Here is a 26896-nt window from a genome sequence, read left to right as displayed (position 1 = left end):
TGGTGTAAAGCGCCGTTACTCCGCCCACGGAGTCAGGAAGGCAGAGAAAGGCAGGGAGCAGCTCGCCGTGTGGCGTGGAGGAAACGCGCGGACGCCGTGCTCGTGCTCGTGCTCGTGCTCGTGGAGCCGTGAGCGGAGCGCCGTGTGAGACGATCGATCCTCGACCTCGGCTCGTCCCCCGATCATCATCATCATGTCCCGCGCAGCGCAGCGCCGTGATTTGTCCGCTCGCGTCGCCTGTGACTGACCGACTGACTCACTGCAGCCGTGACACTTGTTCTCCGTGACTCGCGTGGACCGACTCGCTCTCGACTCTTTCTATTGTATGCTGGGGGTCTCGAGGAAAGTGGATTTAGGAGGAGCCCCGGCGAGCACCACTTGTTCTCCAAGATGCTCCTGGTGTCCCAGCGGCTGGACGCGCCTCGCATGGAGCCACTAGTAAGTCCGCGGGTCGCGAGGGACCCACTCGTGTCCGTCCGTCTGTCTGTCCCTCCCTCCGATTTGTTTGTCCGTCCGCTCCTCCTCGTGCTGCTTTCGGGACGTTCGGGACGTTCGGGACGGAGCGCGACCCGACCGTCCCTCAGAACGTGCCTGGCCTGGGGGCTGTTTTTTTGAGTTCCTGTCAACTTACTGTGTTTATTTACTGTAGTAAAAACGGAGCTTCCATGGCAGCAGCCGCTCCGACGAACTTTCCGAATCGAATGGAGTTCGAACAAGTCGGTTCTCCTCTCTTGTCTGTCATCGGATGAGACATTTTTTTTTTCTCCTGGAAATAACACCTCCTGTGTGTGTTCATGAGTTACGCGCGCGCACGCAGCACACACTCGGATTTTACACCAGTAGTAGGTGACGTGCGGTGCCGTGAGAACTGCGTGTGTCCGCGGTTCCAGTGTTTAAAGGCCCGGTGTCGTTTCCAGTGTCACTTCTTCTCGCTCGCGACTTCCTGCACTTCCGTCCGTCTGTCCGTCCGTCCTCGGGACATTTGAACTTTGGAAGCGTTTTTCTCCGCAATAAACTATTTTTTTGTCTTTTTTTCACACTGGAGCGCTGCGACGGATCTCACTCTGTCACACACACACACACACAGAGGCACGCGCGCGCCATCCCTCTTATCGGTGTGTATGTAGATCATCATGTGCGTAAGACGGGTCACCAGTGAAATTTCTCCGAATTCCGTTACCGGTTCTCGACTCACTGAAGGGCGCTCGCGCTACTCTAATTGTCACATTCATGCTGATCGCAGCACTGATGATTATGATGATGATGATGATGATGAAGATGAAAGTGGTGATATATATTGGTGATGACATTAACGGCACCGGTGCTGATGCGGGCAGCCCGATAATATTAAAGGAACCCGAGCGCGTGCTCCACAGACCCCACACGCACAAACACACACACACACACACACGCGCGCGCGCTACACACTATGATGTGTGTGTAATGGCATATTTACGGAGGCCGCTTCACCTGAGTCGTGGACGTCCACTCGAGACAAAGGGCACGTGACGTGGGTCTCAGAAGAGCGCGATTGACGAGATCATTTTCGGTGCAAAACGGCGAAGCTGTGTGAGCCGAATTACATCAATGATCGTGTCGCTTATGGAGGAATTTCACCGTTTGGGCACGAGCGCTGTGACGCCGCCGGCTCTCGTGCCGCGAGGAGGTGACACGTCACGTGTGTCCAGTGGGACAGCAGCGGGTCCAGCGGTGTAGCAGCGAGGCCTATAGAAGAGACCAGTGAGCGCACTAACCCCGGCAGTAGTACCAATAGTACTGGTGTTACTAGTAACAATGTAACCATTTGTGTCACTGTAACCCGCGCTTGTTACTTGTTACTTGCGGCGCCTCTGATCATGAGCAGAAATAGAAGGAAACTTGTCTCGTTTGGCAGTGGGAGCCTGAAAAGAAATTTTTTTTACGGGCAACTGAACGTGATCTAGTGGATCTAGTGGATCTAGTGATGCGTTGCCCGGCTTTTCTTTTCTTTTCTTTTCTTTTCTTTTCCCTTCCCTTCCTCACTCCTCACTGGTCGCTCAGAAGCTCCACTTGTCCCGTTCAGTGTCTCCAGAAAAGTGACACTCTCATGTCCCACATTCACCTTATGCTTTTGTGGTGACGATGTTGTTTGCATTTGCCATGTTCTTTGTGTGTAATTCCATGAAAAATGATGACTGCAATGACTGCAGTGTCACAACTTAGGGAGCATCATGACACGCTGCGTTGCCTGACACTCCACACGTCTCACACACACACTCAGTGCAACCGGTACGGCTAGAGGAACATCACACGCCACCTACTGTACTGTCAATACGCACCCACCCCCCATTCAGCGACGCACGTGCTCTGTCACACACAGCGTAGCAAAGCTACATTATGGCCATCAGATGAGCCCCCCCTCCACCCCCACGCTGTAAAGAATGAGTCCTGTCACAGTACCTAGGGGACCCACACCATGAGCGCCAGTGGGTGTGGATGTGTGACAGGTACTGTGTGATGGTGCTCATGCTTTGCGGCAGGGGGTCGGGGAGGGTCTCCTGGAGGGTGGTCCGGTCCTCTTTATTTGCGCGGGATTGCTGCGTAATTTGCGTCGCTCTCTTCTCCGTGGATCTTGGGAGAATGTGGTTCGAAGCCAGGCTGAGTCACGGGCCCTTTGAAGCTGGCGTTCAAGGAGTCGCCGAGTGCGGAATGTGCCGGTGCCTTAGATCTCCGTCCGGAGGCCCGGGAAGAGTGGGATTCCATGGCCCTCGGCGGCAATGGCTCCCACCGCAAAAGAAGGGGATGGGAAGTGAAAACAACTCAAAGGGATACATTCCTTTCCTCCAGTGAGGTCATCAGAAGACGAGCCTTTCTACACTGTTAGACATGTGAAGTGGCCTGTGGGGGTGTGGGGGGGGGATTGGCCCCACTGGCCCGGTGTTCACAGAGACACTAGCAAGCTAGAAAGTTGAGGCTCTGCACTTGGGGCAGCGGTGTCCTTTCATAAACATTTCTGGTGGAGAGAAGAGATTTGAAGTGACACCATTGTTACGGATGTCTGCGTGTCTCTGCGTTACGCGCTTTTTTCCGAGAGCCGCATTTCTTTTCTCATTAAATTATCTTTGTGTGAGGGAAAGGAGGAGGAAAATGTGCTGATTTGCAGTGATGTGCCATATGGTGGCTCCCTGAGAGGGAGGATTTTGGGCTGGGGTGGAGGGGTGAGTGGGGCTGGTGAGGGGGACGCGTGTGTGTGTGTGTGTGTGTGTGTGTGTGTGTGTGTGTGTGTGTGTGTGTGTGTGTGCGTGTGGGGGGGTGCTACAAGGAGATGCTGGAATGGCCTTGAATGTGCAGGGCTGGCCAGCTGTTCTGCAACACACTGTGAGGGGAGGTGCCCCGCGCTCGCCGGGGGCCTCTATCCACGGTGATGGTCGATGCGCTCCTGCGGAGACAGGAAAGGACGTTGGGAGGACGCTGCGGCCGAGGGGTCGCGTTGAGCGTGTCCCTGCTGGTCGTGCCGTCAAGTTCTGGGAACCGTTCCAAGGTTTGTTGTGTTGCTTTTCTAGAGGGATGTCTCTTCGCGCCTACTTCGCTACTGCAGGGGGACGTGATCCCCGCTAGAGAAGGTCCAGCAGCGCAGATCCTCAGATGCGTAACACGCTGCGACGTCACCGAGCGCCTGATGTTGCGGGACGTTGCCGACGTGTTTCATCTCTCCGTACTACAAGGACACACGTGGTCGACTCGTCCTGTCTGTACTGTCCGAGCGCTGCCGTCGGTTCCGGCTCAGCGCCCATCGAGTAGTGAGTTGCAGTCCACTTCACACGTCCTGTTCGTTCCAGCGAAATCTCCTGTTGGTGGGGGGTAGTGCAGTGCATCCCTCAGCCTTCCTCACCATATTTAAATAGCGACCCTGCAGGGGAACGCCTCTATGGCCGCTCATCCAAATGGGGTCATTCTGGGAACTTTGGAGTGTAAGGCAGGGTATGGTCGCGCGCGCGCACACACACACACACACACACACACACACACACACACTGACTGACTGACTGACTGACTGACTGACTGACTGACTGAGCCATGTTGATGGGAAAACTGAGAGTGACGTGTTGACCCGAGCAGAGTGCCTTGGGCTTATTAAAACAAGCTGAACTCATGTCTGAAGCTGCAGCCCTTGCACCGTGTCGTGGTGTTACACACTGAGCCCCAGCAGTGAGTGTGTAGTCGTGGTCAGGAAGGGAGTGCAGAGAACTCGCTCCAGGGCACAAGGAGACGAGGAAGGAGGAAGGAAACAGGAGCAGCGCTCTCTTTTATTGGCAGTGCCTTTAAAATGAGTCCCTTCTCGCAAACATCCCTGGACTTCCTGCTGTCGGCCCTGCGAACAAGTGTGCGGTGTGTGTAACGCGCAGGAGACGAGCCGCCGAGGGGGCGGCGGTGCACGTGCCGAAAAACGGGAAGTGGAACGGGGACGGCGGAAGGAGCTGTGGACCAATGAGAAAGACCGAGAGTCCGCTGGAGGCGGGGACTAGAGCAAAGAGACATGGAAATGGGGTGTGTGTGTGTGTGTGTGTGTGTGTGTCTGTGTGTCTGTGAGAGAGTCATGACGGGGGCTCTCTCTCCGGCAACCCCACTTAGGAAATAACAGTGTTGCCTAGGGATCGAAAACAAACAGCAGCAGCACGTAGCGAATATCCAGTTATTTTTTTGCTCTTTTCCCAAAAACGGCACCTCTTTTAGGACGGCCTCCTGTCCCCCCCCACCCTCCCCCCACGTCGGGGTGCTGTTACCGGGGCGGTAATTTAGAAGGGAAAGATTGTGTTCCGATTTCATCTATTTCATCATACATTCCGAAACCAGGGAATGTTGCTACACCCTGGGAGACTGATTTGCGCACACGTGTCTCTCTCTGTGTGCGTGCGTGTGTGTGTGCGTGCGTGCGTGTGTGCGTGCGCGGGAGGTGGGGAGGGTGCATCTGCTTCTCCAGCGTCTCTCACACAGCGCCTCTCGAGGGAACTGATCTATTGTTTCTCACTTTCCTCATTTTCATCTTAATTCGCTGAGGTGAGCTGTGCAGTTCGAACCCCTGCGACGGCGAGTAGGAGCATAAAATGAACCCCAGTCAAGATTTAGTACAAAATCTAGGCTTTGTGCATAAACTCTGAAACCTAAATATCCAAAAAAAGCATGTCCTTGTGACTGGTGCTGTGTGTGTGTGTGTGTGTGTGTGTGTGTGTGTGTGTGTGTGTGTGTTTCACTTGGCCTTAAAGTGAAACGATGGCCCCAGCAAGAGGTTGTGGGAGTTTGTTCGTTGAGGGACGTCGGCTGCAGGGACGAAGGGCTCCAGCAGACAGTATCAAGTCCCATCGTCACATTCAGTTGCTTATTTGCTCTCCGGGTACAACTTCCCAGGCTCGTGCTCTGGTACCGCGGTAGGGTGTGTGCCGAAGTGCGCTTGTGTGTCACGATCAAACTGCTGCCCCCAGTCCAGCGGCACCCCATTCTTGCCCATATGAGTCATGAACCAAAGCGAGTGGGATCTCCTTGTCTCTGGGCAGAGGCTCCCGGCCCCCAGATCTCAGCCGGGTCTTTTCTGGGAGACGCGAGAGGCGAAAAATGAGCTGGAGCCTCGCGGTGCCGCAGGGACCCGCTGTGTTTCCTGGACCGGAGGGGAGCCCTCGCTGATCCAGGACTGATTTGGGCCCGGTCACTCGCTGGTCCCCAGGGCTTTGCTTCTGGATCTTCTCAGCGTGGAGACATTGCTGAGCCACAGTTGTACAAAGTGTGGAATCTGTTTCTTCTTCTGCACGGTGATTATTGGAAGTTGATCAACGTTGACAGGAACGAGGAAGTTCTCTCTATACAGATACCTGACGGGGTGTAAAATTGTACCGTGGGGCGGTTTTACCTGCACTCTTCCTTTTTCTCTCACTGACTGGAGCTCTCCTGGGTACAGCCAGGTCTACAGTATCGGGCAAAAGTTTGAGCACTCTTGGTGCGCCCTAGTTTCCTTCACAAGGCACTACTTTGCTTTCAGCCATGTGTCCAGTTTGCCTGGTTGTACTCAAACTTTTGACTGATGCTGTAGGTTAAAGAAGGATTTCCAGTCCAAATCAACCATTACACAGAGATCCAGAGATGAAGTAATACGTGATGTTCTGCTCTTCTGTAAAATGGAAGGTCCCCGAGGTGATGGGCTGTTGGCCCGGTGCTGGGAAGAGGGTGGAATGCAGGGCCACGGGTGCGAGAGGAGCCATCCGAGCTGGAAGCTCGACTTTTTCACACGTATCGCTCGGTGAGTGTTTGCGGCACAGGTGGGAGGAGAGCCTTCCCTTTCCCGTCCCGTCTCGTCTCGCATCGAGGCCTGAAGCAGGAGAGAGGACGCCGGTGACGTCCCTGTGCCACGCTCTCGCTGTCCCTCTCGAGCCGGGGGACACGCTGCCTTCGTTAAAAGGCGCCTGCGTCGTCCACGTAACCCGAAGCCCTCGAGGGGCAAAAAAAAAATTCAATTTTCCAGTGTCCGTATTAATTAGATGGAAGATGAAAAGATAAATACATGAATGCGCTTCTCATTTGGATGGTGCCTCTGGGGACTGCGAACCGTTGTGCTCTGTGGTACCATGGTACCACCTCTGTTGTGCCAACACTCTTTGTGTGTGTGTGTGTGTGTGTGTTCAGCAGTGTAGTGTATGGAGAAGAGCCGCTTCAACTTTTCCTCCCTCCACTTTCTAAAATAAACAGAAAAAAGAGCCAGAATGCTCATGCGAGGTGCTTACATTTGATTCCCCACACCTGCTTGGAGCAGAGCAGAAGGCGACGAGGGTGAGGGTGAGGGTGAGAGCGAGGGCGACGGCGCGGGCCGACAGCGCGCACCGAGATCACACGCGTGCAGGCTGAGATTTATCCGGGTGTCGGACTCTGACTCAGCCCATGTTTTTTTCTTCTTCTTTTCTCTTTTTCAACAGGTACATCAGTACTTAGTCTCATTGCATCGCCCTTCCTTACGAGGTACCAGTGTACGGTAACAGACGGCGGTAAATGGAACGACAGTCTCGTTTCAACGTGCATTTAAAGCCTTATGGCCAGCAATTTAAAACGGGTAGTTCTTTTCTCACTTTACTCACTTTGGTGTGGTATTACCACACACAGTTAGTGCACAGCCCGCTCTCGATGCTGTTTGCTTGCTGTGGCGCGGAGACGTTGTCTCAGTGTCTCGTCCTCCTGTGTCAGTAATTGTTTTTATTTTGCAATAAAGGCAGAAAACAACATATGTGGATCTTATTGCTGCTGCTCGTAATGTGATATTCCAAATGGAAAACACACACACGCACACACACACACACACACGCTCACTGCTGCAGCAGCAGGTCGTAATTGAGCCCTCACTAAGATGTGTTACTGGGATGTTTGATAGTTCTAAAAATGGGGCTGTGATGAAACAAACTGCAATATCCCTTGTAGGCAGGGCTGGGGAACGAAAAGTGTGTGTGATACGGACCTCTCGCCGCGCCACGTGAGCCTTTTATCTCGGCGAAGATGAGGAGTCAGTTTTGTTTTTTTCTTCCTCTTCATCATGTATGGAGCGTGCGGTCACTTCAAGCCTGTCGACCGTTGTGCTCGATTGGCTCCCGACCGATTCCGGCAGTGACCCCATAAGGGCGGCGGCTCTCCCGTCTCCCCCGGCCGCCCCATCCCTGCTTCCCCCACCTGCGCGCTAGCGGTCCTCTCGCTGCCCTCCACGCTGTTCCCGCGTGCCCTCAGCCGTCAGCGCGGGATCTCGGGGGAGAAGGGCGGCGGACGCGGCGGAGCCCGAGTGCCGCAAAGGCGAGGGCGAGTGCGTGTCGGACAGGGCCGTACGTCAGCCGCCGGAGACGTGCGCACACGCAAACGCGCGCGCGCACGCTGTGATCTATGGCCCGAGCCAGGCCGTGCTGCTTCAACACAATGTAGGGCTACCCAGCATGCCTTGCAGCGCACAATGTTCCCGTTCCCGGGAGCAGTTGTCGTAGTAACCTTGGCAGCATCGCTCAAGTGTGAACCCATCTTTTACTCAGGGTTACAAATGGAGCGTGCTGTAAATTATTGAAGAGTAGAAAAGGAAGGAGGACTTTATATTTACAAGAAAAGAAGAAAAAGAGCCTTTTCTCTGCACTTGCACTATGTGTGTTTTTAATGCAGTTGTTTGTAACCTAATTGGTAAGATGTTAAAAACGCAGTTTAAGAAAAACTGCTCTTATTCCCCACTAATCTGCCTGTTTCCTTTAATGCATAATTACAGATCTGTTATTTGCTTTGTTGTTGCCTCGGTACTCTGTGCTATTCTAGGTCATGTGCCCCCCCCCCCCACGCTCCCCTGTGTGATCTATTAACAAAGCTCTGCTGTTGGTTGGTGGAGGGGGTGTGGAATGTGCTGCATTGTGTGCTTCCAGGGCTGAAACAAGGTGTCAGTGCGTCTGGGTGTCTGCGAGATCAAAGCAGCCTGGGAGTTTGGGGGGGTGGGTGGGGGTGGGGGTGGGGGTGGGGGTGGGGGCGGGGGCGGGGGTCGCGTTATTAAACGATATATGAAACGAACCAAACGCACTTTGCACAACAAGTCAGTTATGATGCTAACAGCTGCTTTTTTGTCTCGGTTCTACTGCGTGTGCAATCATACTGTGGAGTCACACACACACGGACACACACACACACACACACACGCACACGCGCACAGAAAGTTGGACATTTGCAATTCCAATTGGATGCGAGACTGAGGCACCGCAGCGATCTGCCCATTCAGGGCGTCCGTCTCCATCGTGTTTGGAGTCCTGCAGCCGTTCGCATCGCCCCCCTCCCTGCCTCCCTGCCTCCCTCCTTCTTCCTGGTCAACCTTTCGACCCCTTTCTTCAATCAAGAGGCCAGCAAAGCGCAGCCACGGTTCCCCCCCCACAACCACTTGTAATGGCCCTTTTCCTGCGATGCTGATATTTTGCTCTATTGCAGTCATCTGCAGCTGAGCAGGTTTTTTTGCAACCTCCGTGTCCTTGCTTCTTTTCGGATGGTCCGGCGTTTTCCATTGTCATGGCGTCATCCATCATCCACAACCAGTTGGCCGCATCCCCCCCCTTTTCCCTTTTTTTCTTTCTTTTTCCATTCTGGAACTCTACTCATTTACCCTCTTGTTTCCTCCAGAAGATGAACGTTGTTATTTTTCCTCCATGTTCCGCTGTGATTTCATTCCGCTCGCTGGGGTCCGGTGGAGCCGTACTGCCGGCGGACGGGGACGGAGCCCTCGCGGTGTCCCCTTACGGCCGCGCAGTAATGTTGCGGCGTGGGCTTCCCGTGCACGGTAAACCTGCCGCGGTTTACTACCACCAATACGCGATCCAGCCTGAGTCAGATTACAAAGCAGCCCCCTGAGCGCCGAGGAAGTGTGGGGAGCGTGACCCCACTGCACCGGGGTCACTTAAAGGCCCACTTTGTTGTAATTGATATAATTGATTAATGCGGCTACACTCTCACTTTGCTTCACGCTTAAAATGATATTAATGGGGCTTCAGAAGGAGCCACTTGAGAGTCTTTGTCATTAAGAGCACTATGGAATTTCGTGTGCTGTTTATGCTGATCCTGCGCTCCAAGTTCCGTTAAAAGCGTGTAAATGAGCCTAAAATAAGTGACATTCACTAGTGCACTGTAGTACTGATTGTTGTGCGAGTGCGTGTGTGTGTGTGTGTGTGTGTGTGTGTGTGTGTGTGCGTGTGTGTATGTGTGCGATTCTAGCATATAAGCACCGCTTTGACGCCCTCAACAGAAAAGATGCTACGATGTTGCAGAGCAAAGGCGCCTTTCCCACGTACTCGTACTTACAAGCGGACGCGTCGCAAGACTTTACTGTCTGCTGCGGGGACACGCTGTGGTTCCTCCTGAGGTCACCTCAGTGTTTTAGATACCGTTTTGTCCGTGTGTGTGTGTGTGTGTGTGTGTGTGTCTCCGTGCGTACGGCTGCATCGACCCCACACGCGCGCTCTGCCGAGAGGGTAGCGTATCATCGATCCAAAAAGCAGGCGAGAGGCAGCAGGCCGGGGAGAGGAAGGCGGTGGAAGATCCACGGACTCAGAATGAGAGACGTTTGACACGGGTTGTGCGCGATGCCTTTTCTTGACACGCTTGTCCGGCGAGAACGTTGAAACGTCCTCCTTGTGACCGCGCCTTGGGCGCCGTGGGCTCGCCTTTTGGAGACCGTGATTTGACAACGTGGCCCTCTCTGTAGGCGAGTTTACGTTCGGAAAACGCATGCGAAACCGTTCGTTTTATAGTGGTCCTGTAGCCACTCAAACGTTTCTCTCCCGCGCGACACGAGGACGCGAGCAAGTGTTTCCGCTCACCGCTCACACGGGCTCTGTGTGAGTCAAGCGACCGTTTCCATGTGTGAGGCGCGCGCTACGTCCTTCGTTTTCGTGGGACTGGCCAGGCACGGCTGCACCTCGTCCAGCCTCTGGCCGCCTTTTGGAAGAGGGGGAATCGACGCTCGTCCGTAAATTCCCGAGCCCCCCCCGCTCCGCCGGCGCCGTCACTTTTCCAACTATCCCAGAAACCTGAATTTGACAGCTGCGGTAATAGGTTCCGCGCAGTTGTGGCCCAGATCGAGAGGCTCCGGAGATGGCCGAGACGAAGGCGGCCCAAGAAAGAGCTCCTCCTAAACGACCGGAGAGGCCCTCGTAAGAGACGAGCGCTTCCATGGTGCCCTGGAACGAGCAACAGAGCGACGGTTGAGCCGCCTCTTGTGATCCTTAACAACCAGTAAAAATAGAAAAAGAGACAGAAAGGGAGCTGGTAAAATAACATTTAAAATTAACGATATTGTCAGCAAGTTTGTCTGCTGTCTGTTTATTTTCTTTCTGTTTGGTCTGAGCAGCTCCTGGGAGAGAAGTCATGGGGGTAGAAGTTCAAGTTTCTTTCCTGCGGCTTCGGAGCTCCTGCCGAATGACGCGATAAAGCGTTACGGCTCCAAAGGGCATAGCGATGTAAAAATCTTGCGTTTTTTCCTTTCCTCTCCCCGCCCGCTGAGCGCGATGGCGTCTACGCGGTCGAGAAGCGAAATCGCTCCGAATGGCACCGATGCCGAAGGGCCGCGCCGCGCCGCGCCGACTCGCATTCCACCGAAGCTGCAATAAAACCATTTTCTCCGCTGCTTCTGGAAACAAGCTGTGTGAGTTGTTTGCTCTTGCAACAGAGTTCACTTTGTAGGGGAGGAACATACTTCTCTCTTTACCGCGGTCCAAAACAAACAGGAGAGCAGGATTGTAGCTCCTCTCCAAGCGGCCTGGAATTCCAGAGGCTCCCGGTAGCAGGAAACTCGTTCATTCGTTCGTTGTCCCTCTGAGCAAGTTCTTCGAGGGGTGGGGGTGGGGGTGGGGGGTTATCACGGAAAGGCTCCGGTAGCAGCTGGGAAGTTGCGCTTGGAGTGAGCGTGTTGCTCCAGAGCCCCTCCCTGGCGACCGCTGCGAGAAGAATGTGCCCCGGGACGCCGAACCTTTGTCTCTCTCAGGTCTCGCTGCGGGGAGGTCGGAACCCGGCGCAACCTGTGTGCGAGGGGAAGAACGCGAAACGTGAGCTGTTGTTTCCGTTTGCCTTCAGTTTACAGAATATGCCCCCCCACCCTCACCCCCACCTCGACGTTTTCTCCCTGGCCGAGCCCAGCTGCGCCTCTCCCACATCAGGGTCTAATAAACATGGTAAAACGGGGAGGAAAGTGGGAATCGGTTCCGCTCGGCCTGTTTGCACAGCTGCTGGAAATGACATCACCCTGTGCCCTCGGTGAGCGAGTGGGCGCTGGGCGCTGGACGCCGGACGCAGGCGAGGGCGGGAGCCGCGAGCCTCTTTTACGGCCTCCCGGGGGGGGGGGGGCACGGAGGCGGAAGAAGAGTCGGGCTTCTCCTGTGTCAGAGGCTCGCCGGAGCCGAACGTCGGCACAACCCCAAACGAACCACGTCGGGGTGGGGCAGCCGCACCCGCTGTCTTCGGTGGACGCGTCCAGTCACCGGACCAGCAGCATCTGGGCCGCAAAAGAGCCCCGTGAACAATTTCCCAGCACGGCACACCATGGTCATTGGAAGCACCGGTTGATGGGGTTTAGCACATGTCAGAGTGCAGCGCACGCACGCACGCACGCACGCACGCACGCACGCACGCACGCACGCACCGGACTCATTCCTTAAGACGCTTTAAAAGCAGGAGGTGAAAGCCGTGCCCATTACCATTCCATTTGGAATATCTCCTTCTCCGCTCTTCCTCCCTGTTCCGCTACTGTACGTTAAATTGTTGTGACACTTGGGTGCTTCAGAGCCGCTGTTTGAATATTCCTTTTTAATGAGTAATGAATGTGAAGATGGATTTTTTTCCCCATGGCAGGTTATTAATATTTGACATGTTAGCGGCAGAAGGGGCGGCAGAGGCAGCGATGATGTGCATTGCTATTCGGTGTCAGCACCACTGAGGGTCTTTGCATTAATTCGGGAGATGAAATCCATTCCCTCAGATTATGAAAACACTGTAACCAGGCAGATTTTTTTACTGTTAGCCCATCCGGCGTGTGTGAATGGTCGGCTATTAACAGGCACCGATAACGAGTTCCTGTACTTAATACCCAGTTTATAATGATGGTCCATAATGATTGAGCTACTCGCTTCCTTCTTACGCGTCGGCTTATTAGGTCGTGCGCTTTAATTCCAGGTTACAGCTATTAGTTTCCTCCACAACGGTGTCAGTGGCTTTCGCTGTCCTTCCTCTACGTGTAATTATTCTAATTAGAATAATTTTAGAACCACGGCCGGAATATCTCAAACGCAACGTAAAGAAGGCGAGAAGCGAAACGAGAGAGTACACGCATGTACCGTGCTCCCCGTGCCCTGGAGTGCGGTGCGGAGGTTCCTTCGCTAACACATTATTTCTGCAGACGGCTGGTGGTTCACATCACGCTGCCGCCTGCTAAAAGCCAAATAAGCAGGTCTGCAACAGTGGAAATGCGCTAAGATATTTGAGGGCTGGGGGGGGGGGGCACCGCGGTGCCGTAAGAGACGTTGGCTCCGAGCGAAAACGTGTCCATGTGGCCCCCTCTCTCTTCAAGGACGTGCTCTGTATTTCAGATGTCATTCGCCACCCGCACCCCCGACACCCACCTGGGTTTAATTGGTGTTGTGCTTGGGGGGGGGTAACCGGAAGAGTCAGTCACATGATTTATTGGCGACCATCTACGGAGGAAGGTAGGCTTTGACCTACGCGAAGAGCCTGACCCGACTCGCTTTACCCCCCCTCCCCGACCCACCCGTCCTGTCACCGCGAGGTGTGCGCGCGCAGTCATCGATCAGCGCTGCAGCGTCTCCTCTGGAACACAGCTGCCCTCGCGCCCGACGCCTCTGTTTAATCAGATGCCGTTATTCAGCGCGCTGGCGATGGGCTGCGGGGGACAAATGGACACGGTCAGAACTTCGCTCATTATCCCCCACGAGCCGCTCCGTCCTCTTTCCGTATCCTTGGCCCACGAAACCCGATGCACGGCACTGTTATACTTTTGCGTTGAGGATTATGTTTCGAGTGGCGTTTGCACCGCTCTCACGTACGTCACAACGTGCCGCGAGAAAATTACTCCCCCCCCCCCCCCCCCATCTGGCTCTCGTAGCCTCCTTCGCTCGTATCCCCTCCTCATCCCTGGCGCGAACAATGGGGCCGAGCCGGTGAAAGGGTTTCGTCCGTCTCCGTGCCTTTTGAGACGGGTCTTTGGAGGCCTGTGAAAGGAATCAAACACGAAGCCCAGGGATGGAAGCTGCTGCCCCTGCCCCCCCCCACTTTTTTTTTTATTGCGTCCTCAGGCACTGCGAGCTTGTTTAATCAGAGACAGGAACTGGCCAGCCTTGAAGTCGCATTCCTTTAAGGCTCCTGGACGAAGGCAAGGTCAGACGCTCTGACAAGGGACCCTTCATGAATATTTGATGGGACGTTAGCGCCGAAGCCTGGATGGCTGAGTGCCGTACTGCTGCGAGCATGCGCCGGCAAAGTCGGCTGCTGTGCGCGTGCGTGCGTGCGTGTATTCGAAGGAGAGGAGAGGGGAAGGGAAGGGAAGGGAGCGTGTATTCATGCATAAAAATCACGAAGCGCCCGACGGCGCGCCGATTCCTGTCCTCGATCGTCAGTCCCCGTCCTTCTCCTCACGGCCGTGCGGAGACTAGCTGCTCCACGTCCGAAGCCTTTTTCCCTTAAAAGAGGCAGCTTGTCCACCCCTAATAAAATTCTCAGGTGTTCGCACGCCCGGTCGCACAGCTGTCTCTACGTGGGATGCTGGATCGGCGACCGGTCGGATCAGCCGTAATTTAGGGCGCCGGTGAAAATGGGCTCTACGCACACGGAGCGTGTCTGGGTGCCGCGAGCTCCGGCAGCACAAGCGCAACGGGCCACGTGAAGCGCGAGGGCCGACAAGCGGCGGTGTAATTGACAGATAACGACATCCGTGAATGAAGCGAGCGCCCTCTCTGTTATGTGGCTTTACAGCTGGCTCTCGTACACAGCTCTAGCGGTTAATCACAGCGCTGCAGTGAAATGCCACGTTGTCCCCAAGTACCGACGTGGTTTATCCTTCATCGTGACAGATAGCAGATCTTTCTCCCGAAATATCACGTGTAACTTAGAGCAAAGAAACTGGCATTGGGAAGAGCGAGAACGGCTCTCGTGACGTTGGCCACGGTACGGTTCGGTGTCTGTCACCTAGAGCGCCGAAACCGATGACTGGGCTGCGTCGCCGGTAGGAAAAGTGACGCGAGAAGGACCGGCTATTTTAGAGCACTGACCTCTTTCCACTGGGTGACGTGTGGCTGCTTCTCGAGCAGCAGCAACTGAGAGGTACGATGAAGCAGCGTTCAGCGCTGGGCCTCTGGCTCAACCCCTCCCGGAGCGACGACTTGCTCTTTCAACCGGCTTGACCGGGTTAGAGGACCGGTGCGTCCAGGCACCGGACTCCCGGGCCGATGGGTGTCGACCAAAGTCCGCGAGCTGTCTCGCTCTTCGCACGATCGCAGTCCACCTTCGAGGTCATGGTTCAAACGTCGGCCTTTCTCCCTCGTACCGGAAGGAGTAAAGCGGCCACCTTCGCGGCTCCTTCTCAGGAAGCGCCCCGGTGGACGGATGTGTAATAAATACGTGCCAGTGTGAATGTGAACGTAGGCCCGGAATGATTGGTGCTAAATGCAGAGCTCTCTGCGTGCGGCCAAGAGACGCTTTGTCTTTTCGTACGACTCCGCAGTCGAGTTCTCGTCGAGAAGCGTTTCGGAGACGCTGCTGAGCGAACCGGTCTGCTTTCGATGTCCCTCGGAAACGTGTCCGTGCCGCTCCGCTCCGCTCCGGTCCGCCTCCTGCTCCTTGGCGCTGGCGCGGCCGCTGCCGTCCGTGAGGGAGCGCTCCAGGTCGAGCAGCCTGGAGAGGACGGGTATGAGCGTGCGGTTGGGGGAGCTCTGTTGCGGTAAGATGCAGCGGGAGAAGGAATCCTTGTGGACAAGTGGCTCAGTGAGCTGGACATAATCGCACCGAATGTAGGGTTAACTCTGTTGCAGCACAGGCGGCTGAATTGTACTGTGCCGCTGCCCCCCCCCCCCCCCCCTTCCTGTCTCAGCCTCTGTTTGACCTTGGACTCATTACCTCAGGGAAATTTCCCTCTTTTTTTCATGTGCTACCAGTGGACGCAGCAAAAAGCCTCCGTCTCTCCGTCTCGCTCACTCGATCACGCCCCTTTTCTACTCTCTGCCCCGTCGCCTTTCCTTCCGGCATCCCCCCTTTGCACCCGCTCCCGTCCCTCCCTGTCCCGCTCTGTCCCGCTCTCGTCTTGGTGCGGGAGGAGACGGTGGGGAGACCGATGGACACGATCCGCTCGACTGAGGTCGTGCCGCCGTCCGGATGAAGACTGCGACTGCAACTCTGGGCTCCCGTAGTTTCGTCAGCGGAACCGCATGTCTAACCTCGTCTCGTGTGTGGGTGGGAGAGACGAAGAGTGTGAGAGCACAAGGATATCTGTGTAATTTTGTAAACGAGGGCTTTTACGGTGCTCTAAGATAGATTTCGAAAGTTTTATTGCAGTTTTCTTCGCCAGTGTGTTACTGTTTTGTAAAATCAGCTCTTTGTTCTAGCAGTCCCTCTTGCATGTGAGTGGAATAATTTATCCTTTCACTGTGTGTGTGTGTGTGTGTGTGTGTGTGTGTGTGTGTGTGTCGTGACAGGACTTTGATGACATTCGGCCTGACAAAGAGGAATTAATGTATTCTGCTAACCCCTGTACAGCTTCAGAGTCAGGATATTTATTGGGTTTAGTGTCGGAGGGTTGTGTGCAGACTCTCGGTGTGTGTCGGGGGGGGAATGAGTGTGTTTGTGGAACCCTCAGGCTTGGGTCTGTCTGCCACAGATCTCTCCCCATGATGACCTAGTTCCACCAGCCCCCCCACCCCCCACTGCCCACAGCCCCACGTTTGGCCCCCTTTGCACGTCACAAGCGATTAGAGACCTGGGGACTAAACAGTCAGGCCCACACTCCCACAGCACACACTGGCAGTGTGAGGCCTGATTTTGTGTGCGTGTGTGCGTGTGTGCGTGTGTGCGTGTGTGCGTGTGTGTGTGTGTGCGTGTGTTCTCCTCCTCCTCCTGCCCCAAACTGGCATGTAAGATCTGTCAAGTGGAAGGAAGGCAGTGCTCTTTCAGGAGAGGACGGGACGGAGGACAAAGACTGCAATCGATGCATCGTGCAAGAATGCAGAATGCGGTGCTCTGTGTGTTTCAGTGAACGACTTGAACTGGCCGTCCTCTCCAGAATCCCCCTCCGCCCCCCCGACACCCGTGTCCAAAACACTCTCATCAGCCTATCAAAGCAGAGCCTCGCTGTGTAACGAAACCCTCCGATGGGACACCCGACATGAGCCTTTGCTGTTGCGATAATCAGGCACTGGCATCTCGGGGCTCGACGCGGCGCCACGCCGTCAACAGATCGCAGATAGTCGGGGTCGGGGGGTGAAAGCTTGGGGTCGGAGGGGAGGGGCAGCACAGCAGATGGGGGCAGGAACTGCGGAACTGGCCGCGCGTCTGCCGACCGCTGGAATTCAGCACCGTCTTCCTTCTGCGGAAGGACGGACGCCGAAATTACCGCGATCTTATGTACAGCATCGGGGGAGTGTGACTAAAGGAGGGGGCATCTTCTCTCCTTCATTTCTGGTGTTTCAGCTGCTCTCTCTGTCTCGTTCCCTCATGTCTCGCCCTTACTTACTGGCCTTCGGTTTGTCTGCCTCCGGTGCCCGCTTCCCTCCATCGCTGGTCCGGACCAGATCTCGCAGGACGGTCGGTCAGCGTGTCCGTGCAGCAGAGATTCATCCTTCGGGACTCGTGAAAAGCGGTTCACTGGGGAGGTGTGCGCTCAGGGTTCGAGAGCCAGCCACTGACACGCTGCAGAAGGAGCCTGTTTCTTGTGGCGTGGCCACGTGCCCTCCGGAGTGTCTCGTGCCTCTGTCGAGTTGTGGGTTCGAGCTGGACGGGCGGCTGTGGTGTTTCGCTCCTTCTCAGGTGTAGGACGGCTCAACCTTACAGTCTGGGTCTGTGGACATCTGAGGTTACACCATAATGGCGCTCAGCACGATGCAAAGCTCAGGCCCAGGAGCTGCAGGGTCTTTGCAGGGACATTAGAGGAACCAAACAGAGTTGCGAAGTGCCGGAAGAGCCAATGCTGCCGACACACGGGACTGTGGAATCACGGGCACAGGTTTCTTCTCCGCAAGGGTGAGAGAACCAGGCAGGAGGTGCTCAACTGCCCACTGTGCACTTGAGGGCAAATATTTGGGAGAAGGGACACTAGGGCCACATCAGGTAGCATAGTGGTTAGAGCTGCTGCCTTTGGACTCAAAGGTCACAGGGTCAAACCTTCCCTCCAACTGCAGTAGCCTCGAGCAAGGTGCTTACCCTAAATTGCTCCACTAAAAAAAAAAAAAAAAAGATACCCTGCTTTATAAAGGGGTCAGTACTTGTAACCTTTATGCTGTAAGTCCCTGTGGAGAAAAGCATCAGCTCAACAAATAAATGAAATGAAATTCCAGAGGCTCTACCAGGCGGTATGGGCTCCATCGGTTGTTAGACGTGTGACCGCATGTGCAGAGATGGGTGGTTGGATGTTTGCAGCGACAGGATGGTGGTGGGATTGTGATGCTCATACAGTCCCGGTGGAAAGGGCGAGCACGCGCTGGTAACGAGCGTTTTGCGTTCCCTTTGACTGAATTCGGTTCTGTAGTGAGCTGACCTGCGTTCTCAGCAGGTCCCAGAGATGTAAGACACTTGCTGCCCTACAGCGTAACTCTGTGACCCATCCAAGAGCAGCCCAGGTTGACTGGGTGTACTCAAACTTTTGACTGGTGCTTTATGTGCAGGAGGGCAGCAGCCAGCAGGGTTAGTCAGCAGGGTCCAGTTAGGGACTGCGTCGTCCCCTCTTTTGACCTCTCAGGTCACGGGACAAAGTGTCTCCCGGTTCGAGGGAGGCTTTTCCGTGTCGGTCCAGCAGTAGCAAGCTGCAGAGAACAGAGCAGAAAACACTGCAGAAGTGAGTAAACATACATAATCATGTTTGTCTAAACATGTTGATTTGATTATATTCGTAAAGTTACTGTTTAAAAATAGATTACTGGTTAAAGGGCAGTTGGTTTTATGGTTGGTTTTTAAAAACATGTCATATAAACAAATTAAATTTGGATATTTAATTGGTATTTCTGAACAGGCTGGAATTGCTCCCTGTGTGTGTGTGTGTGCGCGTGCACATGTGTGTCTTTCCCAGCACAGCAATAGTAATTTCCATACAGTGTAAATGCACAGCACTTGAAGCTAATGGCTGGATGTCACGTGTGCTGCGGACACCACTAAACACCACTAAACACCACTAAACACCAGTAAACACCAGTAAACACCACTAAACACCAGTAAACACCAGTAAACACCAGTAAAGCCCTCCCACCCTCGTTCGCTCCTGTGCTCCGGTACCGCAGGGCCCGTGTCTCCGTCCTGCGCCCCTTTACACCTCGTCCCTCTGCACTGGGAGTCAGCGCTGTGATTGTGCTCAGTGACGCAAGACGTTAGTGTTTCTGCCAAAAGAGCCACTGAATAAACACAAGAACCACGAAAGTGATTGAAACGTCAACATGCGATTAATAAGTAAAAATCGGTAATGCGGTGCAGAGTTGAGTGGAGGGAGGGTGTCCCTCCTCCCCCCCCTTCGGTCCCGGGAAGGAGGCGCTGTGATTTATAAGTAAGACCCCCCCCACCCCGCCCCGCCCGTTGCCGGGCCCAGGGAGGGCCGAACGGTCAGGGATGGTGACGGGGAGAGCAGACGGGAAGAAAAGGAGGCAACAGCTGCGGGGAGGTTTCGGCGGCCTTCGAGCTGCAGGTGGGAGGAGATGGGAGGAGGCTGGAGGAGGTGGAGTTGGGGGGGCAAAGTGGAACAAAAGGGACTCAGTTCAGCTGTCTTGTGTCTCCCCCCTCCCTCCTTAGATGTTCCACAATATCCCTTTATGATTTATCTGGCACGCTGCAAATTAATTCCTGTTTCATCCTGACAGGTTCTGCCAGCATTCGTTTTACTGCGGGGGACCACGTGTGTGTGCGTGTGTGTGTGTGTGTGTGTGTGCGTGTGTGCGTGTGTGTGTGTGTGTGTGTGTGTGTGTGTGTGTGTGTGTGTGCGTGCGTGTGTGCGTGTCTGTTTGTATGACTTGGACAGAGAACCAGTGATGTGAGTGTAAACACTGCGAAAGTCTCTCTGATTATAGGGTGTGTGTAACTATGAGTTTGTGCGTGAGAGCGAGAGACACGGGGACGAGGACGAACCCAGCAGATGAGTCGGCGTCGGCGGTTTCTCCAGCATTTCTTCCGGGTCGTGCTCGAGGTTCGCGGGGGGGCCCGCGATGGAAGTGGACGCGGACGCGGAGACCGAGCGACGCACTGGTGCGGCGTCTCCGGAGGGGGGGGGGGGGGTCCACCCGCTCCGGCTCCCGCTTCCCTGGACTCTGTTAACGGAAGAAAATTCCAGAGCGTCCCGAAGGGGTCGCGGCCTTCGCTGCTGCCTCAGGGCTCCTGCCTCGGTCTTTTGGATCTTGCGGAGCTCTGTCTGTGCGGAGTGTCCATCTTCTCCCGTCACCACGTTTGGTCCAAAGACACGAGGGCGAGAAGGCAAGGTTACACCGGTTCTGTAACCCCCCCCCGACTGCTCCGTGCCGAATCCCCAGGACTGAACCACAAAGTCGCCGCGTGGCATCTCGGGTTTTGCATGCGGCACACGTGATCGGCGTCAAGAGTGCGCGTTCAAGAGCGTGCGCCCTCCGTGCGGTGCGTCGCCGTCACCGGCGCAGCATTCTTTTCCTGTACTTGCACGGCGTAGCTGCCGGTGCGACGCATTTACGTCTCCGTCCCAAGTGGCCGCCGAAATCGCATGAATGAAATCATCGTGGAGGGATTTTCCCGCGTGCGGAGGGACACGCTCTCGCGTGCAGGCTGCGTGGGGGCGGAGGGCGGAGGGCGGAGGGCGGACGGCGCTATTGCGGGCCGCGCGGTGCCGGTGCCCCCCCAAAGAGGATTTTATGCTCTTTCCGTGTGGGTGCGGCGTCGCGGGGAGCCCAGCACTTCCTGAGCTCCTGGAGCGGCAGCACAAGACAGGACAATGCGCACATTGAGGGGCTCGCGATGCGCGCGGCTTTGTGTCCCACACAATAACAGTGTCATCAAACACGAATTAATAGACGTGTCAACAAACGTGAATAATTTTCCTAAGCCGGGAAATGCGCTGCTTGGGGGGGTGGGCAGGGAGAGCGACACTAATGTCGTTTTTCAGCGTTTCTCTGGCAGGGGGCGGGGGGGCGGGAGGCTCTGCAGGATGTTTGTGGGAAAGGGACTCTGGTGGCAGAGAAGCTCTCTCCGTTTTTCCATTGCAACTATTTTTATCCTTTCCCTCTGCGTGCGTGTGCGCGTGTGCGTGTGCGCACCGTTCGGCCGTTCCGCCCCTTCGCCGAGCGGCCTCCTTGGTCGCCCCGCGCTCCACAAAGTAGCTCTTAATCTGCCCACCCGGCTCTGGGGCCTCCTATCAGCTAATCTGTGACACGGCTGTGTCTCCACGGGAGGCAGGAGGGGCGGAAAAGCAGGAGGGGCGAAGGGGGGGGGGTGCTGAAGTGGGCGTTTAGGACCCCATTTATTTTATTACAGTCACAATGAGCCTGTTGTGGGAGAGTAATCTCCCATTAAACCATTACTGTGCCGAGCAGGAAGGAAGAGAGAGCCGTGTGTGTGTGTGTGTGCGCGTGTGTGTGTGTGCTTGCGTGTGTGTGTGTGCGTGAGCGCGCCTCCCGGTCTCTGGGGACCTCTCCCAGCTGCTCGCTCACTGTGCAGCAGGATGGACATGCAAATGCACGGATGGAACACACACTTGCGCGCACGCTCACAATTGTCACATTTTCCTTCACGGTTCTTTTCTGGTTTTATGTCAAACACACAACGTGTTGCTCCATGTCACGTGACGCTCGCTGATGGTCGACATGAAACGTGAAATTGTTCGGTCAAGGTGACTTTTCGGGCTGCTGTTGGAGTGCTGGGAATCTGCCGGTGGGGCCGGGGGGGCTCTTGCGACCCTGCCCGTCGGGTTGGCTCTCGGAGAAGTGTAAAGGTCACGCAGACTGCAGCGCTCGTCAGAGTCGTCCTCTTCACGATGTCACCACATGACAGCGAGTCGATCATCGGCGGATCGTCGTCGTCATCATCATCATCATCATCATCATCGGCGCTTCCTCATGCGGTCGCTCCGGGCCACAGACCACTTAACAGACCTTCTCTTCGTGGTGCTGCGGTCAGTGACTGGCAGGACACTTTGGATTTCGCTTGTGGGTCAATGACAGTATGACATTACCCCCCCTTCCCCCCTCACCCCCTCACCCCCTCACCCCCGCGCCAGTCACCAGCTTGCGTCGGGTGTCGTTCTTTACCGAGGACCCAGATCCCGCTTCTCCTCGTTGGGAGCTGATGGGCCTGCAGAAAGTAGGTGCCCCATGTCCTCTCTCTCTCTCTCGCTCTCTCTCTCTCTCTCTCTGTCTCTCCCTCCCTCTCCCTCCCTAAATGTTTGCGATGTGGACGTGATTAATGGGTGTTTGTTTGCCACCTCAGCAGAAACGGGCGCATCGCTCTTTAGGAACTCTCTTTACGTTGGTGTGTTGAAGCTCCGCCTTGCAGTAGCGACGTGTGTCACCGCAGAGGAACGAAAAGAGAGGGAAACGCGAGCTGGGCCGCGGAGGCGAGCGGCTCAGGGGCGCTTCGGCGTCTGCGAGAGCGCGCGGATCGAACGCCTCGCGTCCTTCCGCATCCGTCCGCCTCGCTCCCGTCACCTGGGTTCCGCGTGCGGCGACGAGAGCGCAAGCGGTCGGCAGTCTGAGGCCACGTTGCCGGAGAGGCTTTTGTGTCGCAAGGCGCTCCGTTCACACGTTTGAGCGGGAGATGTTGCGCCGTTCGCTCTGTTCACCTGGCTGCTTCTCTCCAAAACGATCGGCGAATATTTAGCCAACCGGACACATCGGTTCGGCACAAGTTCCTCGCTCGGGCCTCCGGCAGCAGGAGCTGGGACTGGAACCCGCCAGTCTCCTTGCGACGAGACGGCGGCTCCAAACTCTGCGCCGCCTGCTGCCGGCATCTGTTCTCCTCCCAGAGCTTTAGGACACCTGTGGGTCGCTTGGCTTTGCGTCCCCTGCTCAGTTTGTCCCACACAGGTGTCCCCCGGGTGTCACACTTTACACTGGTACCGTTCCCCTCCCCTCCACTCCCCAACGGACGTGTATCCAGGGTCCCTGGTGTGAGAACCGTAGGTGTGTAACGTTCCCTTCCCCCTTCCTCCTGCTCTGCGAAACGTTCGGCCGCGAACCCGGTGTCACTCTTTCCCAAAGTTAGTCACGCCAGCCTGGCCGCCACCTCCGCTTCCCACAATGCCGTGTTCTAACGCAGGCTGCCTAACGTCAGAGCGGTGAGTCACTCGGGTTGACGCAGCTGCCGAGTCCGGTGAGCGCGGCGAGCCTTCTAAAATTGGGTCCTGGCCCGCGGCCGCTGCAGCCGCGCACGCTCTTCGGTGTCACAACTGTTTACTGCGCTCCGCTTGAGGGAAGCGGTGAGCGGCGCGGGCGAACGCCGCACCTTCCTCGCTCGCTCCACGTTCGGGCTGTCGTTTCGAGCGCTGACGGAAACGGGTCGAGGGGCTGCCCGTAAGCCGACCGTTCGCGGCTGCCGCCTTTGGACTGGTTGCGGGTTCGAGTCCCGCCTCCCGCGAGCGAGGTACTTTCCCTCAATTGCTCCGGTAACAATGACCCACCTGTTCGAAAGGAGGAATCATCGTGTGTGACTTTGGAGAAAAGCGTGAGCTGAAGGAGCGAATGCGGAACGTGGGAGTGGAGAAATGTGCAGCGAATCACACCGTGTGTGTGTGTGTGTGTGTGTGTGTGTGTGTGTGTGTGTGTGTGTGTGTGTGTGTGTGTGTGTGTGTGTGTGCGCGCGCGCGCCTGTGTCTGTGTCCTTTATTCCTATACTGTCACTTGTCCCCCCCACTTTATCCCTTCAGTGAGAGTGACAGGCAGGAGTGACCGTGGTCCCCCCCCCCCCCCCCTTCCTCTCCCACTTCTCCTGGAAAGTCGTTACGGAGGAGCCGTCGGTGCCTCGCTTGAGTACGTAAATCCTTTGACCGCAGTGCCCGCCTCTTTCTCTCTCTCGCTGCCGTTCTCTGTCTGTCCCTCTCGCTTCCTACCTTCTGTAGATACGACACCGAGGGGCCCCCCGCCCCCCCCCCCGGCCTCCTGGCGTCCCGAACCCTGACAGCACTCCTTGCATGTGCAGCGTGTTCACACCCCTGCGTTGATATCCGTAAACTAATGAGGTACTTGAAAGTGGACGGACGACACGCAGCCCCCCCCCCCCCCCCCCCCCCCGACTTGGGGGCGGCGCAGCACGCAGCTCGCTCTGAACTGCACGGCGCGGCGGGCGTCTCGGGCCACGTTCTCCAGTGCAGGACGTGGAGCGTCGAGTGAAAACCTGCGACCTGGAAGGTCCTTCGCTGGAGGAAGCGAGCGGAAAGAACGGCTCCTGCACGGCCCTACGAACGCCTGCGTGAACGACCTGAGAGCGGGAAGAACGTGCAAACTACGCACGACGAGCTGGGTTCAAAACCCGTCGCTGAGCTCATAGCCCGCCGTGACCCTACATCACCGTGCCGCCAGCGTTATGGCCCATGCGTATTTGGTTTTTGGAACGCCGAGAGGATGAGAAGGGCAGAGCGCAGAAGCTCCAGCTGACTCGAGGCTCCCTGCTTCTCGCTGAAGACGCACCGTATCCACCGGCAATTCGTCAGCGATTCGCACCCGCTTCCGCTCGCTGTGCTTTGCATTGAGCTCATCACAAACTAATAAGCGCACAGGTGGACATTCCAAGTGCTGCAGAGTCCATGCTGTCCGCCGTCCTGTCCGTCTCTGGTGACGCAGGTGAGTCGGAGGCCTCGTACCCGTGTGCCGTTTCGTAACCCTCGCCGGGATCCCTGGGCTCCGGCCGACCTGCCGCAAGCGGCCCGTGACATAAAGGCTGCTGTGGGACACTCGTATTTTTAGAACCTGAAGTCGCCGTGGAGAAGGAGGTGGCGCCGTCTTGGCCTCGGCATTGCCCCCGTCCGCACCCCCACCCCCCGCACTTGTGCGTACGGCACCCGGAGCGTCTGTGTCCACCTGGGAAGGAGGAGTGGGAGGTTTTTGCCAGCGGTTTAAAGTTCACGCATCGTGTGCTTTTCGTTAACAGCGTCGTCGTCCTCCGGACCCCGACTTTGCGCCCGAGTCGCAGCTCCACGTCACACAAGATCCGAGTGCAGCGGCGGCTGCTGCGGGGGGCGCCGCGGGGGGGACCCCGTGCTCTCGGCCGCGCGCTAAATGGTCCGGGCTGCGGATGAGACGGCGCCGTGACGTTAGCGTACTTTTACGGGCAGAGCACAGAGGGCAAACGGGGACATCGCGGCCCTCGCGGCCCTCGCACCCCGGACTGGGCTCCGGCTCTCTTCCTGCCCGCCGCAGAGGGTCGCTTGAGTTCGTCGTCTTTTCGTGGGACGTCCTCTGGCGTTCCGTCCGCCGCACCCCGACCCCGGACGATGGCGCTCGCGCGGCCGGTCCGCTCTCCAGGAAGTCGCCGTCTTTTGGACAATCGTCCTCATTCATGTGGCCAACAATAATGTAGTGAGAGCGAAACACAATCGTGAGCAGCATCGACCGCACCGCAACCATTCATTCCTCTGTATTCCTCTCGCCTTTTGTTCTCGCTGCTCAAACATGGTTTCAGAGGCGCACCGTTGTTTACTTAGTTGCTCCATTCATCCATTAGTGTAATTATATATGGTGGAATGTGAGTGAGAGTAGGAGCGGAGCTCTGTGTGTGCGTGTGTGCGACTGAGGCTCGCTCAAACTCCCCCCTTGCGTGGCACACGAGCGAAGGAGGCACGCTGGCGCTGTGGGGGGGTGGCTCGCTGACGCTTCACTAGGGGCGAGCGGAGCGTTGGCCTCCCGGGGTGCGTCGGATACCCGTGGGAGAGTCCGTGACGGGGGGGAGGGGGTACTCGTTGCCCTGTCCCACCGCTCCGCCCCTAAACGCCCGGCGCTGGGTGTCAGGTAACATCCGGCTGCACTTTTCCACGACGGCGCTTCTCGGCTCCTTCCTCTCCTCCTTGCGCCACAGGCCCTAAAGGCCTCGAGTTTCCATTTTACCGAGACACTTTTGCTGGTAATTACCGCGGTGTGGGTGGGTTCGCTCCGATGGCGGCGCGTCTGCGTCCGCTTCTCGCGCGATTCTCCGTGTGTTTTGTCACAGTGCGTTGGGTTGGCAGCTGCTGGCACAATTTGGACTAGTTTGCTGTTGGAACTTTTCCCCGTTCTGATCTCATATCACTTTGAATCGGATGCGGCGACGCCGAGCCCACGGTGGCTGCGATATTACAAAAATTAACATGATGCGGCATCGACTGGAGTTTCCTGAAAGAGGTTCCTACTCGCTGCTCCACCCCGTACCATTCGGAGGGGGGGGCGCACGCTGCTACCACGCATTTTATGTACAGTCAACAAAACTTAATGAGCAGAGTAATCCTCCCTCGAGTACGTTGTGACGGAGAGCGTGCAACGTGTGTTTACAGCAGGAAGCTGCGGGGTGAACGAGACCGAGGAGCGTTTGTCCCTCTTCTGAGCGACGCCTGCGGTTCCGCGCCTGCGTCTCCCACACGCGCGTCGGCCGATGGCCTTCGAGCTCCTGGCCCAGCCTTCGTGGCGCGTGTGCGTCGGAACCACGTAGCCCGAGCGGTGAAGTCACCGGTTACCCAGCGGTTTCTCCTCAAGCGTGAGACGTGGCCCCGAAGCCCCGGGTCACGAGGCCTCTCGCTGTAGAGGCACATGGATGTGTTTGCTCATGGCAAAATTGGCTTCCATTAGAGCTGGAAAATATTCGCAGGATGGGCGGAGTGTACACACGCACGCACACACACACACACACACACACACACACACACACGCACACGCACACACGCAAACTCGCGCGCTGCTTGGGCTCCGCTGCAGCGGTGGGAGGCGGCGGCAGGCGCAGACAGGCTGGCGGAACAGTGGAAGGTGTGTCAGCGCAGAGTCCATTGTTCTCGCTCGTACCCAAGTGGGAACGCGGCGGCGCAGGACTGAGGAAGAGAGCAGGGCCAGATTAGGATGTCGACCGCGTTGCCACCCAGGCCCGGGGCGTCTCCCACCTTCCGTTCGCTGCACCCTTGTCTGGTCTTTAACCGTGTCGGCTCTGGGAAAGCAGGTCCGGTCCCTGGCCAAGGAGCATCGCATAATGAGCTTGAAAATGTGCCGTAAAATACGAC

The 26896-nt window shown here is 56.4% G+C and overlaps 1 protein-coding gene across 1 annotated transcript in view; it reads left to right on the top strand.

Annotated features, from left to right (window-relative positions):
- Positions 1 to 26896, top strand: part of LOC108934344 (mastermind-like domain-containing protein 1) — a 51280-nt gene continuing 24384 nt past the window's right edge. The window contains exon 1 of the mRNA XM_018751994.2: positions 1 to 438. Coding sequence (XP_018607510.2) covers positions 391 to 438 — 48 coding nt within the window. The 5' untranslated portion in view covers positions 1 to 390. The remainder of the gene's footprint in view (positions 439 to 26896) is intronic.

Source organism: Scleropages formosus, chromosome 4 (assembly GCF_900964775.1).
Source record: "Scleropages formosus chromosome 4, fSclFor1.1, whole genome shotgun sequence".
Classification (NCBI taxonomy): Eukaryota; Metazoa; Chordata; class Actinopteri; order Osteoglossiformes; family Osteoglossidae; genus Scleropages; species Scleropages formosus.
Note: the sequence above shows the minus strand (reverse complement) of the source record. Positions and strands in the feature narration are given on the sequence as shown.